Consider the following 14,097-nt stretch of genomic DNA (forward strand, 5'->3'; position numbering starts at 1 on the left):
AAAATTTTGGGAGAGGAAGTAGTACTTGATCTGATATTTTATAAATATAGTTAAATAACTAACTTGCCTTTGTTTCAAAAATTTTATTAACAAGTCATAAACTGATAATGATAAGTATTAAATAACAAATAAAAAAATGTATTGACAATGACAAGTTGTTTATTAATAAGTTGTGAATTGATAATAACAAGTATTAAATAACAAATGACAAGAAATTCATTAGTAATGATAAGTTTGAAACAATGACATTTTAGTCATTTAACTATATTTATAAAATACTAGATCAGACATAACTTTTTTTTTTTAGGGTTTTGAAATGTTAGATGCTTAAATTGAGGTTTCACAATTTCTACCTTCTTTTCTGTCTTTTTCCCAAGAAAATATAGGGTAAAAGACTAAAAAATAATTAGAAACTTTAATTTTTTTTAAAACTCTTTTAAATTGAACTAATTGGAATCTCCTTGTTCATCTCTCTCTCTTTGTTTTCCTTTAAACAGATAAACGAATAAATGAAAGATGCTTAAGCTTTACATAAATAAAACAAATTATAAATGAAAAAACATAAAAATCTTAACAATATACGCATAAATAGGGGGAAAAGAACACTTGAGTCTAATATTTTAAAATTTTAGTGGAGAAGTAAGATTAATCTCTTGATATAATAAAAAATAGATTCATTATATTTCTTGTACATGTAAAACCCCATCAAAACTTAACAAAATTTTCATCTTGGAAAAAAATAGTTTTTTAATCTATTTCTTTTGACTATAATAATATATGAAAAATTGCAATAAGGTCCTGGTCAAAGAAATTAAATACAAGAAGATCTCTTAAAATTATCAAATTATTCTGAGGTTCCAAGAGACCTCGTTACAAAATATTTAATTTGTCTAATTACCAAATTGCCTTTATTTTTTTTAAGTTTGCATTGATAATTGAAAGAGTATTTATTAACAACTTAAGATGTAAGGATTAACAACTATCGCGACAAGTATTGACAATGCAGTTTCTCAGCACATCACAAAATATAATGTATGAGTTATCAATACCTGTCATGATAATTGTTAATGCTTACACCTTAAGTTGTCAATACAAACTTAAAAAAAAAAAAAGAAGAGACAATTTGATAACTAAACAAATGAATTTCTTACAATGAGTTTTTTGAGACTTCAAAATAATTAGATGATTTTAAGAGACTTTTTTGTATTTAATTTTTTTAGATGGGACTTTGTTACAATTTTCCCATAATATATCGATTGAAACTAATTAAATATTAAATAAATGCCGGCGAAAATATTAACTATTAAATAAATAATCAGTCAAACCAACTGAAATTGTCAAATTAATCCGGGGATAAAATTAAAAAAAGGGAGTAATATATGGGTGTACCATTTAATTACTGCTACTGAGTACTGAGGATTGAAATTAAATAACTGTTTTTGGCCCCAAAAACACGTAAGTTTCGTTTTGCTTGTAACTCAAAATCCAAAGAGTAGCCACTTCTGAGCGAGTCCCGTCGTCATCGCCTTCCAGTGGACTGAACAATTGTTGAGGACTCGTGAGTGTCTGTATTCCGATGGCGGACATGGACCCTCCTCCCAAGAGCTGGAGCATCTACAGCCGAGCTGAGATTGTCGCCAAGTACGAGGTCATGGAGCGGGTCGGCTCTGGAGCTTACTCCGACGTCTACAAAGGCCGCCGTCTCTCCGATGACCTCATCGTCGCCCTTAAAGAAGTTCACGATTATCAATCTGCTATGCGAGAAATCGAGGCCTTGCAGATCCTCCAGGGGTCCCCTAATGTCGTCGCCTTGCACGAGTACTTCTGGCGCGAGGACGAGGACGCCGTCCTCGTTCTCGAGTTTTTGAGAACTGACTTGTTGACAGTCATCAAAGAGGCCAAGAAGGAGGGTGTGGGTCTAAGCGTTGGGGAGATGAAGCAGTGGATGATCCAGATTCTTTGCGGCGTCGATGCGTGCCACGCAAATATGATCATGCATCGAGATTTGAAGCCAAGTAATTTGTTGATTTCGGAGGATGGCGTCCTGAAGTTGGCTGATTTTGGCCAGGTAACTTCTCTTGTGGGATAGAAATCGAAATGGTATTTTCTTGGATTTCTGCCAGTAAGCCGAAGAATTGTAGGAATTTGTCCCTAGGCTGTGTATCCTGTAGTAATCAAGTCTAGGACGATAAATTGAGTTTCTTTTCAGATCGCTTTACTGTTTTGATCAAAAGTATATGTCTCTCTTGTCAATTCGGTTAGTTGTCCCAATATTATGGTTACAAACTCTCAGCCTTGTGATCTATTTTTTGTTTTCCTGAGAAGCGGTTGACGGCCGGCTTATTGATTATAGAAATTTTGTGCTGCAACGTTCTTTAGAACATTAACAAAACTTTCTTGTGTGTGTAGTTGCACATAGGACAATCAATATGTCCTATTCTAGGATCGTTTGTTGTGGGCTTGATGAATCTCACTGGGCTCAACAAACTGTTTCTTTTTTTGCTGAAGACTGCAATGTGAAATAAATTTTGTTGCCTCATCTATCTTAGCTTTTACGTCCAGGGGTGAAATGTTTTATTTCGTTCCATTTTCAGGCAAGGATACTTATGGAGCCTGGATTTCATGCTATGGATGAAAACCCACCACCTTATGAAGACGATATTTCAAATCGTGAGAGATCTCCTCAACATCCTGAATTATTTATTCAGACACACAACCAAAACCAAGAAGGCTATGGAAATCAAGAACAGGGAACTGTAACTCAAGATGAATATTTTAGAGTATTAGAAGAGATAAAAACTAAGGGCTCCACAGATGACATGGACAAGGATACGAACTTCCAAGATGGAAATACATCTTGTCTTGCAACTTGCACAATAAGTGACACAGAAGATGATTTTATGAAGGGTTCGTTTACCTATGAAGCAGATGTCAGAGACAATGAAGAAGGTGGTCTCACATCATGCGTCGGAACCCGATGGTACAGGGCTCCTGAACTGCTATATGGATCAGTTGACTATGGGTTAGAGATTGATCTCTGGTCAATGGGCTGCATCTTTGCAGAGCTCCTAACTCTGGAGCCCTTATTTCGTGGGACAGGTGATATTGATCAGCTTAGCAGAATTATTGACGTTTTAGGCAACCTCAATGAGGAAGTTTGGTCTGGTTGTTCCAAGCTTCCTGATTACGATAAAATCTCGTTCACTAAGGTGGAGAACCCTCCAGGTCTTGAAGGCTGCCTGCCCAACCGTTCCCCTGATGAAGTCTCTCTTGTGAAGAAACTGGTTTGTTATGACCCGGCTAGAAGAGCTACAGCAATGGAGCTTCTCCAAGACAAGTATTTTGGTGAAGACCCTCTTCCTGTACCTATTTCCGAGCTGCGGGTTCCTTTGACAAGAACTGCACACGATGAAGACTCTCCTGATAGGTGTTTTGAACCCAATGATATGGGTTTTTCTGATTTTGAGGACTTTAACTCCGTGAAAGTCATCACAACTGGTTCTGGTTTCTCTATCCAATTTCCCTGAGTTCAAAGAATTCAAGGTGCATTATAGTTATGAGATGGCTGCAGCTGTTGTTGTTGTTTGACTGGTTTTTTCTTTGTTGAATGTCATACGTCAAACCTACAGATATCAAGTGAAAGTTTTGAGAAATTCGATGTGATTTTTTTCCCAGAGGATGATTTTCGATATGGAGTGTTGAAAAGTGAAAGTGAATGATCATGTGGTTTATACTGGTGTTCAAACATAATATTACCTATTGTAATGTAGCACCGTTTAAACGCTAGAGTCTGCCCTATTTTTGACTGGACAGAAGCAACTCAGTCCTGTTGCCCAGCTTCAATGGAAGCCACGTTTGCATGCACATCCACATGCATCTCTGTCTGACGCGTGTTGACTTGTTTTGATTTCTTTGTTAGACATTCAGAACATGAAAGGAAGCCGACGGTAAACCAAGCATTGAGCATTATGTGCGTGTGTGGATCCGTGTTCTTTTTTATTTTTCTTTTTAAGAAAGGGGGGTATTATGTTTTAAATGATCTATTGAACGCGTGCATTGTTTGAAATCTTCGTTGCACAACCTGTTGTGATATTTTCAGAGAACTAAATTAGATTTCTGGCATTCTGGTTCTACGAGGATATGCTCTTCCTATTGTTTCCAAGGTCGTATGCCTTTTACGCCTTTTGATTGTGGACGCTTCATGCACAGCAGTGATCTTTCTTTCTTTGTGTACGCCACCTCAAATTGATGACATGGATTGTGCGTGTGCTTTCTAGGTAAACCCTGCGTATAAAGTTTTATTTTTTATTTTTTCGGGTACAAGCTTATGAAGTTGAATGCATCCGCGTTGAATTGATTAATGCAGCTTCGAATCAGGCATGGTTCAGGCCACAAAAAAGAACCAGGCCCTGTTCTCGTTATTCTCATACGTGGTCGAGTAGACTCAGTATACGGGTAGAATGAACTGGAAATATACTCCTAACTCCTCCGAGAGCTAGCTAATTAGGGCATTAATTTTAGACTTAAATATAAAATCCTAATATATTTTTATCTCTCTTTAACAAAAAAAAATTTAAATTGACATATAATGCGATATTAAATATGGGTATTATATGAAAATTATAAAACTAAATAATTTTTTTAAGTTTCTTAGTCTGGTTGAGTTAAGTAATTTTTACATTAAAGAGGGATGAGCACAACCATAAAGCATTTATTTGGCATGTTGCGTTCTGACACTGCTAGCGCTTAGGCCAGGTTAAACAAAACATAATGGCATCTGCTTAGCAGCAACCTTAATTATGGAGGAAAATGCAGCATTTCACCAGAAAAGATGATGTTACTGTCCCTTCATTTGCGCCGAATATGTTATGTGTGAGGACAACTCTTATCAGCATGTTATTGATCTTCTTCTTTTGGGTCACACATATTTTAAGTATTACAGCACGATACATTTTGATTCGTCAAAGGGATACATGAAATCCTCCTCAGCATCAAATATTTTGAGCCCGGCAGGAGATCGATGAGAGATGTTTTCAACCGCCTATGGAACACCTAATCAATCACCAAACAAGCCTCCTAACCTCAGAGAAGCTGCGCATTATTCCTGCCTAGAGCTTCTTGTCCTATGAAGGCGGACAAAACAAGGGCTGTCCATAGATCAAATATGCAAAATTCGGATTAAGTGTAGCATCGTAAGATCCTTTAGTCCTGTGGAAGGAGGGCAATCTCAATTTCGTGAAGTGACTTTCCTTTGGTTTCTACCACATTTCTCTTCACGAAAACTACTGCCATCATGCAGAAGGTAGCGAAGATAGAGTAAAGCAACTGTGGACCAAGTTGCTGGAGCAAACGCAAGAATAGCAATCCAACAAAGAAATTTATAACCTGCGCAAAATCCAATCATGAATACCATGAGAAAGAAGATTCTATAGATCAGTGAAGTTTCGGCTCTCATAAGTCCCTACGAGACTAGAAATAAATACAACTTCTGTAGTTTGCTCAAGCACAGCTGACAATTCTAAGTTTTAATGGGTAGCATCTTGTTAACTTTCACAGCTAGAAGCTTGGCCATATTATAGAATCAATCAAGCCAGAATCAAGACTGAAGAAGGTTGACTCGACACAGCATGTAATATGGAAGTGTTTTACCAAAGGACAAGAGGAAGTATAAATGTTCAGAAGAAAATTACCCAATGCACTGACATGCAGACTGCCATTGCCTTGGCTCTAATTCGGCTGGGAAAAATTTCTGGGAGTAGGAGACCTGGGACAGGACCAGCCCCAAGAGCAAATGTTAAGACAAACCTGCATGAGGTAAAAGCATCCCACATATCACTACACGTCATTTTATGATTTAATTTTACCCATTCTGACCAGTATGGTCGCATCTATCACAAAATCCGTCTTCAGAGTTATAGAGACTTACATTAACATGCCACCAACAGATAAGTATAGTCTCCCCAGGTCTGATACAAGTGAACTCGCTGCGGCAGCTTGAAGGACCATTGCAATTGCCTAAGCAATAGAAATAGGCAAAAACAAATTTCTTGATTAGAGGCCAGCTTTATTATTATTATTATTATTTTTCCAAAATATAGTGACATGTGAACCCAAAAAAAGAGGACATGCTCCTCTGCTTTGTCGTGGTATACCCTTGCAATAGTTCATATTCAAATCCCGCACTGAGTCTAATATTTTTCTTGCACAGGATAGCCAACTTTAGCATCATGATGATAGTTACCATTAATGATAATAAGCTATCAGTTTATTTAAGCTAAACTTACCATGCCAAAGAAGCTCCAAAAAAGAAGCACCTTCCTTCCTAGCTTATCCATTAAAACCATAGATATGATAGATCCTGAAGTCAGAAGAATAAATATTGGCATTTAAGAAGAAAATAACTCAATAACATAAGCTGAAAAACAACAAGGTGAACCTGTACCTAACAAATTAGCAACTCCAATGCAGACATTTGCTAGGCTTGATGGCACTCCAGCACTTTTAAAAACAGTTGAAGAGAAATAAAAAACAGCATTTATACCAGATAGCTGTTGTAAAGCAAAGAGGGTTGATCCAATAAAAACAACTGCAAAACAAGTTCGTGAATAACAGAGAACCTTTGCTACATGAAAGAAACAGTGACGAGAACAATGAGGGCTGAGTCCTCGGCAGAGAAAGAAACAGAAGAATCATATACCTCTAAAGTGGCGACCCATTAGCAATTCTGAGAGCTTCACAGTATCAGTGTCATCTCCTCTATCCATCTTGGATAACTCTGAAATTGCAAATTTCGCTTCTGATCCTCCAAGAAGCTTTTCAAACTCAGCTTGTGCTTCGGTAGTTCTTCCTTGCTAAGTCACAGAAGAGGAATTATCAATGTCTAGCCTTGTACGAAAGATATTCATGCCAAATACTCCCAAAGACCCTAAATGTAGGAGCTAGTTTTTCCAATTCACACGTTTTAAAAAAATTAGGTAAATTAGTTATTTATTAAAAAAAAATGTGCACTAATTTTCCTAAAATACCCTTCCTTTTATTCGTTTACATTGGAGCATTACCAACATTATCTATACATCATACAAGAATCTAACTATAAGGGTGGTTTGGAAAAAGTAATAAATATGAGAGATAAAAGAAACTGAAGTCTTATATTTAAGACTAAAAGAAACCCCCCAACTGATTCTTACACTTAGGACCAGAGAGAGTAACAGTTTTCAAGTTCAAACTTCAGGATAAGCAAAAGTAAATAATAATGATAAGATCACAATGACAATAAAGATACTTAGATAATGATAATGGGAGGGAAACATGACCCAGGTCAATAAAAGGAGTAAAATTGCTCTTTATGGTAGTCGTTTAAATAATAGAGCATGCAGCATCATTGAGGAATGTATGCCATTTATTAGAAAGTATTTTGAGCGGTTTCACTAGTGAGTTTTGCTTTCTGTGAGTAGTGGCAGAAGAATATACAAGTAAATCCTGCAGAATTTTGGATTTTCTTTTCTTTCGAGTACTGCCACAATCTACAAGAGAAACATTTCCCAGAATTTTTTAAGGGTCCAGGTTAATTTTATCTATTAGAGGCAAAGTCCACATAATTGGAAAATTATAATCTGCAAAGATATGCTGTCCCGGTGAGCATATTTGAAAAAAAAAAAAATCTCATGAGCGCAGGTCAACTACAGCTCCTAATAATGAACTCAAACTGTAAGCACCAGCACATCAACCACTGGTGGACGGTCCAATGATATACTGTTCTCTACCCAAAGAATATAAAATGGCTACAGCAACCAACAGGCCCCTGTAGGAGTCAGATGGATGAACATTCATCATTGGAATTTAGAAATAGCTGGCTCTTCTATAAATTAAGAAGAATTCAAAGCTCCAGTACCATGAGTGATTCTCATTGTCCTTGTTAATCAATAACTTGTAACTAATTTACACAATAGAATCACATCTAGCAAGGCTACAAAAAAAATCAGATAAGAGGCAGTTCAAACTCCTAGAGTGTTCCATCACCTCCCATATGATTCCAACAGGGTACTATTTGTTAGGGGGAGCAGGGTGAAAAAGGTGCTTGAATCAATGATCAATAGTCAATAAATAAAAAAATAGTGTAGCAAAACCATTTGCGGCGCGATTCTGATCCATGTTGAATTATGACTACCACCGCTAAAAAGAAACAGGCCATGAATCAATCCAAATTAAAACAGTGTAGGTGAGAATACCATGAAAACTTGATAACTTAATTCTCTAGGCTGTGTGCGCTAGAGTATTCAATTATTGTAATAAAACAAGTTATCAGATAAAAGTGGAAAATAAAAGAGAAACATCGACAATGAAAGGGAACACCAGCAAACTATTTGCATAATATAGAAATTCCAATGACCTGCGCCATAAAGGCAATGATATGTTGCAAAGAACACTGATAATATCTCAACAAAATCATTATGTTCTCACCTTGTACAACCAGTGTGGAGACTCTGCGCAAAAAAACATAGCAAGAGCAAGTATCGCAGCTGGAATGATTGATACCCAGAAGCAAACCCGCCACCTGAGCAAGAAACGATGAGGTCATCTTAAGTATATCAGCTGTGAAAGATGGATAGAGTAAATTTAACATTTGTCATACCATCCTGATATTTCTTTGACAGGGATTCCAATGAATAGAGCCCCCATTAAACCAAGACATGTTGCAATTTGGATGAAGGCTCCATATGTGCCCCGTACAAAAGGAGGAGAAACCTGTTGAGAACATACGAAGAGATTGATTAGTACATCAACGAGCAAGAAAAGTTTCATCCCAGTAAATTAAAGATGCAGCCATTGGCATACCTCTGCCACATACAGAGAAGCAACAGTGGGGCCGAGACCCAAGCCAGTGCCAACCAATAACCTTCCAACAAGCATGCCAAACAAGTTGTTTGTTGCTGCACTGAAAACACAGATTTTTTCCATTAAAGTATTAACCACAGCAACTCATTCTAAAACGTAGAGGAAGAGATCTGTCACTTAACCACAGTGAAATACCAAACAGGGTGCCAGCAAATGGCGAAAGATCCTAATGGCCAAAAAGAAAAGACCTTAAATAACATGTGGACTGTGTCGTAGCATAATAAAAGTTTGCTGTCCCATTACCATAAACAGGAGAGGCTTAAAGCAAAATTCTCTCTATAACAAATTTAAAATGCATCATGATGATAGGTAAAGACCCATATGAAGTTTGAAACCATGAAGCTCATCATGGTACAGAAAGCGAAGAGAATAAGAAAATGGAACACAATCACATTAAAGGACATGAGCAAAATACATCCTGCACATCTGGAGTAGCCAACATACAAACCTTTTACACATAATCCAAAACGAGAAAATCAATCAATCAAAATTGATCAAACTACATCAATGAATTGAATAAGAAAAATAGTATATCACATTGGCTACACGATGTACGTATAAATAAAATCAACAAGCTTACTTTCTGCACAGAAAGTATCTTAGAAAAGAACATAGAACATCCACCTCAACTATAAAAACAGAGATGAATATTGACTTACTTATAGCATATTAGGAAAGCAATAAGGAAATCAATTACAAGAAAGATAAAAGCATGGAGGACAGAAATGGTCCAAATATCCCATGTGACAAATTGAGTAAATTACACAACGTAGCCTTGTTCTAGAAGTACAACCTCATAGAAGCACCAATTATCATTGGCAAGGAAGATAACTGGAAAGCTTTTCGACGGCCCACTCCATCAGCAATCCAACCACTGAGTAGACATCCAATCAAAGCACCACCAAGACATATACTCACCACCAGACCTTAATTTGAAACCAAAAATTAATTATAATTTGATTGAAATCATAATCAAAGGATAAGAAGGGGGTTAGAATATTTTGTGTCACCTTCTGCCAATGTGTTCCCACTAAACCCAAGATCCACAGAAATGCTCTCAAGTGGTTCATTAACTACTCTGAATAGACAAAGAAAGTATAGTCAACTTTGAAGCTCTAACCAAATTTTCAATCAACGTTAAGAAACCATGGGAGGATTTTGTAAAGGAGAAAATACCAACCCAAGATGGTATCCAAATAAGAATGAAGCAATAGTTGCCACAAGAACATGCGGCAAAGATAGCTTCCATGAAGGAGTTGAACTTTCCTTGTCCAAGGAATTATCTACAAGAGCTATTAAGCATAAAAAAACAGTAAGATTAGTAATGAGCTTCCACACCTGAAACCTTTATCAGAGTTTGCATTGAATCATTAAATTTTGCCATGTTTCTAAAGTGTCTCATGCTATCCTGAATGGCATCTTTTTAATTTTCATTCTAAGCTCCCAAGACCAACAGCAGATAAACAAATTCACAATGAGGAGCAACTTGTATATAAATAAAAGCTAGAACCCTATCAAGATTGATTCGTTTGTCATTTACTGGAAAAAACTATAAAGGATTCTCCGGGAAAAACAAATGTAGATTCACAAGCAGGAAAAGTTCCAATAGGAAGAATTAAGGTAGATTCTAGGTTCCAAAATGATACAGAAAAAAGCCATATGTGTGTGTGTATATCTACATACAATATATTGCGTGACTAAGATCAGTTCAACCAAAAAAGCTACCTGAGTTTTCTTCCACGTCTACCATGTTTGTATTATCCCTTGAAGAAGCACGCTTGTACATAGTCATGGATGAAATCTCACAATGACGACCCCACATGCCAAAAAAAGACCTCCCTGCTTCCTATATCAGCAGATTCTACAAGTTTCAGAATGACATGCGTATGTCTGTATAAATGTTATATTATTCAATAACTGGACTAAACTTCAATATCAAGAGACCAACTTGCTTCCACGAAATCAAGTAAAAATTAAGTAAACCCAAACAATTTATTACAGGAAATGAATTCAAAAAATCAACCACCCTGCTTTTAAATAATTAAAGATATATATGAAAATTGAACTCATAAATATGGAATAAAGGATTTGCACCAAACTTTAATCCAACCCTCCTATTTTAGGATGAAAGCTTTTGCAGATAAAATTGTTCTAATGGCTAGTAAATTAATCATAATTCAATAATTTGATGTTTAATTCATACATTAATTTCATCTGAAACAGATAAAGGGCGGCGCAGAAGAACTGATTTAATAACATATCAGCTTAAACAGTCAATCGTCTGTCCAAGCACGTATGACTAATACAATGGCAAGCGACTAGCAAGACAAATGTCCAGAAAACTGCTATGTTGCCACTGTTCATATTATGAAATGGTTCAGAAACATAAACATGCAACCATCCAACCCCGAGATGATTAGTATAAACATCTGAAGTTAAGTACTAAACTCTTTTACATTATATATACTGTCAGAGTTTAGACGGACTCAAACGTAAAAAATGAACTTACTATATGCGTAATACAACTTGACAATCAAATTAATCAAATGCTCAGCAGTAAGAATAAGCCTAAAAGACTAACAGCGGGCAGCTATGGGCTAGTTAACAGGCAGATAGCTAAAGCCAATACTCTATGACAAAGAACAGATTGTCCAGAGCAGTGTTAATTGATAAGGATATCACCTAAGGAGCGTGATCACTCGATCAGCCAGTCAGCTCATATAAATCAAAGGCCCGAAGCCAAGGATCTGAACTTATATAGGGAAACAAACTAATACTATGTTTCTCCCTCTTCGAAAATCTTGATTCAGTTCAGATATATACTATGCTCAAGCAGCTCGACACAACGGAGCAAAGTGAAGTAACGTCGGTAACCCATATGTTTTATAACGTATCTCAAATAAGTTCCCCCGTGTTTCTAGACGATCAAGCAGTATAGAGGGACCAACACATAACAAGAAATAAATATAAGAAAGAAGAAAATCAAACTCTGCATCAAAACAGAGTTTCCTAAGCATCTGCAGAGTGAAAAAATGAAATAAGATAGAACTAAATTTGATTAACGAATCAGGTTGAGGGGGAACTGCATAGATATAATTTCTCAGTCTGATTTTATAAAAAGGCGCGTAAATTAGAAAACTAGCCCAATACGTACCAATCATTTAACAAACAGAAAGGATCTCAAATCTATTCAACAAGCAGAGAGCTCGATCACGGAGCTTATGCCATAAAGTTGCACGTTCCTCCTCTCAGAGAACCTCCAAGAGCAACCGATCCAGGGAGATAAATAAGAGCCGAAATCCGAAATTCTCAGAGCAGTTGGCAGAAAACTTCTTTTTACGAATGGTATGACAAAACACCGACAGCTAATGCGCTACAGTGCGCCGCGAGCGACAATGCTATTGGTATAAAAAGAGCTTGCTGAGTTTCAAAGAAAGAGAAAGGAAACTTGCAACAAAACCAATCAATCGTGTTGGGGGAAAAAGGAGTAAGAAACTCCGGGAAAGCTCAAGAGAAACACGGTAATGATTTTTTGTTTGTTTTTTTTTTTTTTCTTTTAATGAAGACGAACCGATTAGAGAACAAAAACAAATAGACCGTTGCCAGAACGCCACGTGGTAGTTGCTAACGGACAAGAATCGATTTGACGATGGAGATCAAGGCAGGCATGGAATTTAATATGAGGCGGTCGAGATAGTGCTAGTCCCTGTACCTGAAATAAGGCGCTGGGTAGATCTTTGTTCTTTTCTGTGCATTTTTTTTTAGCGCTCCAAGTTTAACAAAATTACCACTTTTTTTGTCCTTTTGTATTTTTGCCAACTCCGTCCTCGCAGAATCTACCAGGATTTTTGCATGCGGGAGTTTATTAATTAACGAGAAACTGTGGGTTAATAATAAAATAATTACGATGTTTCAAGTTGGAATCTCTTTCTTGAGAAATTTAGTAGTTTTAATTGTTTACTTGGCTTCTTATCAATCTTTCAACTGTTATTAAATAAATACTCATAGTAAGATTTAAGTCATCGGGATCAATTATAATGATGTTTGGTTTATTAATTTCTAAATTTATGTGACGCAGGCACTTCTTACTTGGCGTAATGATCGTTGATTTATTTCTATTCTTGGTCAATACTACAATGAAGAATCTAATAGGTGCTTCGCTGCGGTAAATCTTCGAAACCAATGGGTCAAAAAAAAAATGAAAAGACAAATATGTGGTCCAAAACATAGGGCTCCATTTTTTCTTTGGCGCCGGCAAAGCCTAGATTTGGTATGCCACGGATGGGGCTAATCTTATGCAAATCCCTCAGAAATTTCGTGGTCTAGAACTACGGATGTGTATTTTTTTTAAGAGTTAATTTTCACTCAACATCTTAAAATATTTTTGGAAAAATTGGAGATAAATTTCTGATTACAAATTTAATTGGTAAATAGTCTTAGGATGATTAATTGCACAAGAAAAGATTAATTGTACACAAAAGAAGGTAAATTGTACAAAGAGAAAATGATTTGCACAAAACATTATTTGAATATAAGGAATTAGTTTACATGTAGGGAAGATGACTTGCTTACAAGAAAAATTGAATTGCATATCATGCAAAAAAAGATTATGACACACAAAAGAAGTTCAGTTGCGCACAATAGAAGTTAAGTTGTATAAAGTTCTTAGGTCTCATTTGCCAATTAATTTTTCAACGAGAGATTTATCTCTAATTTTTCCAATATTATTTCAGTATAATTTTTAGGCAATTTTATTTTTAAAATATTTTATTTTACTCAGTAACAAAGAACATCCTAAACTTATGATATTAGTGTTGTTGTGTATCAAAAATTATTTTAGAATGCTATATGTTATTAAAAAAATGCTTTAAAATATTGTATGCATAAAAAAATTAAGTTAAAATACTTATCATTACTGGGAAAACGCTTTTGTTTTCCCTAATCATCTAACAAATTGGACCAGTGTCTTGACTATTCAACACCATCACCCAGACTTTTTTGACGTTTTACAGTTTTAGCTCTGTTTTTTTAGTGGAAAAGGACTTTTATTGCAAAGGAAATGCAAAGAACAATATTTACAAGACAGGTTCAGGATAGGAAAAGATATAACGATACAGAGAAGATGTTTTGGCTTTTACTACTTCGCCAATCCTGAGACGTCCCTTGTTCTTGTGTGCTGCATCAATCATTTCATCAGCAATA

At 36.1% G+C, this 14,097-nt stretch overlaps 2 protein-coding genes across 3 annotated transcripts; one reads left to right on the forward strand and one right to left on the reverse strand.

Annotated features, from left to right (window-relative positions):
• Window positions 1-1,484: 1,484 nt before the first annotated feature.
• On the forward strand, window positions 1,485-3,786 carry LOC114761362 (cyclin-dependent kinase F-1). Its single transcript, XM_028950714.1, has 2 exons — window positions 1,485-2,068; window positions 2,595-3,786. The coding sequence occupies exons 1-2, from the start codon at window positions 1,577-1,579 to the stop codon at window positions 3,525-3,527; spliced, it is 1,425 nt and encodes a 474-aa protein (XP_028806547.1). The 5' UTR covers window positions 1,485-1,576; the 3' UTR covers window positions 3,528-3,786.
• Window positions 3,787-4,821: 1,035 nt separating this feature from the next.
• Window positions 4,822-12,430, reverse strand: LOC114761360 (probable plastidic glucose transporter 2). 2 transcript variants are annotated; one of them, XM_028950712.1, is made up of 14 exons: window positions 12,050-12,430; window positions 10,621-10,741; window positions 10,076-10,187; window positions 9,906-9,973; window positions 9,689-9,821; window positions 8,836-8,935; window positions 8,633-8,745; window positions 8,461-8,554; window positions 6,698-6,851; window positions 6,443-6,586; window positions 6,285-6,358; window positions 5,927-6,015; window positions 5,691-5,805; window positions 4,822-5,385 (listed from the first exon to the last, which is right to left on the reverse strand). In XM_028950712.1, the coding sequence occupies exons 2-14, from the start codon at window positions 10,715-10,717 to the stop codon at window positions 5,203-5,205; spliced, it is 1,476 nt and encodes a 491-aa protein (XP_028806545.1). In that variant the 5' UTR covers window positions 10,718-10,741; window positions 12,050-12,430; the 3' UTR covers window positions 4,822-5,202. The 2 variants fall into 2 exon arrangements, with proteins under 2 accessions (XP_028806545.1, XP_028806546.1); XM_028950713.1 differs by having other exon boundaries at window positions 10,621-10,756.
• Window positions 12,431-14,097: the final 1,667 nt, after the last annotated feature.

The sequence above is a fragment of the Neltuma alba genome, unplaced genomic scaffold, assembly GCF_004799145.2.
Source record: "Neltuma alba isolate B1F8T4 unplaced genomic scaffold, ASM479914v2 tig00011119_pilon, whole genome shotgun sequence".
Taxonomy (NCBI): Eukaryota; Viridiplantae; Streptophyta; class Magnoliopsida; order Fabales; family Fabaceae; genus Neltuma; species Neltuma alba.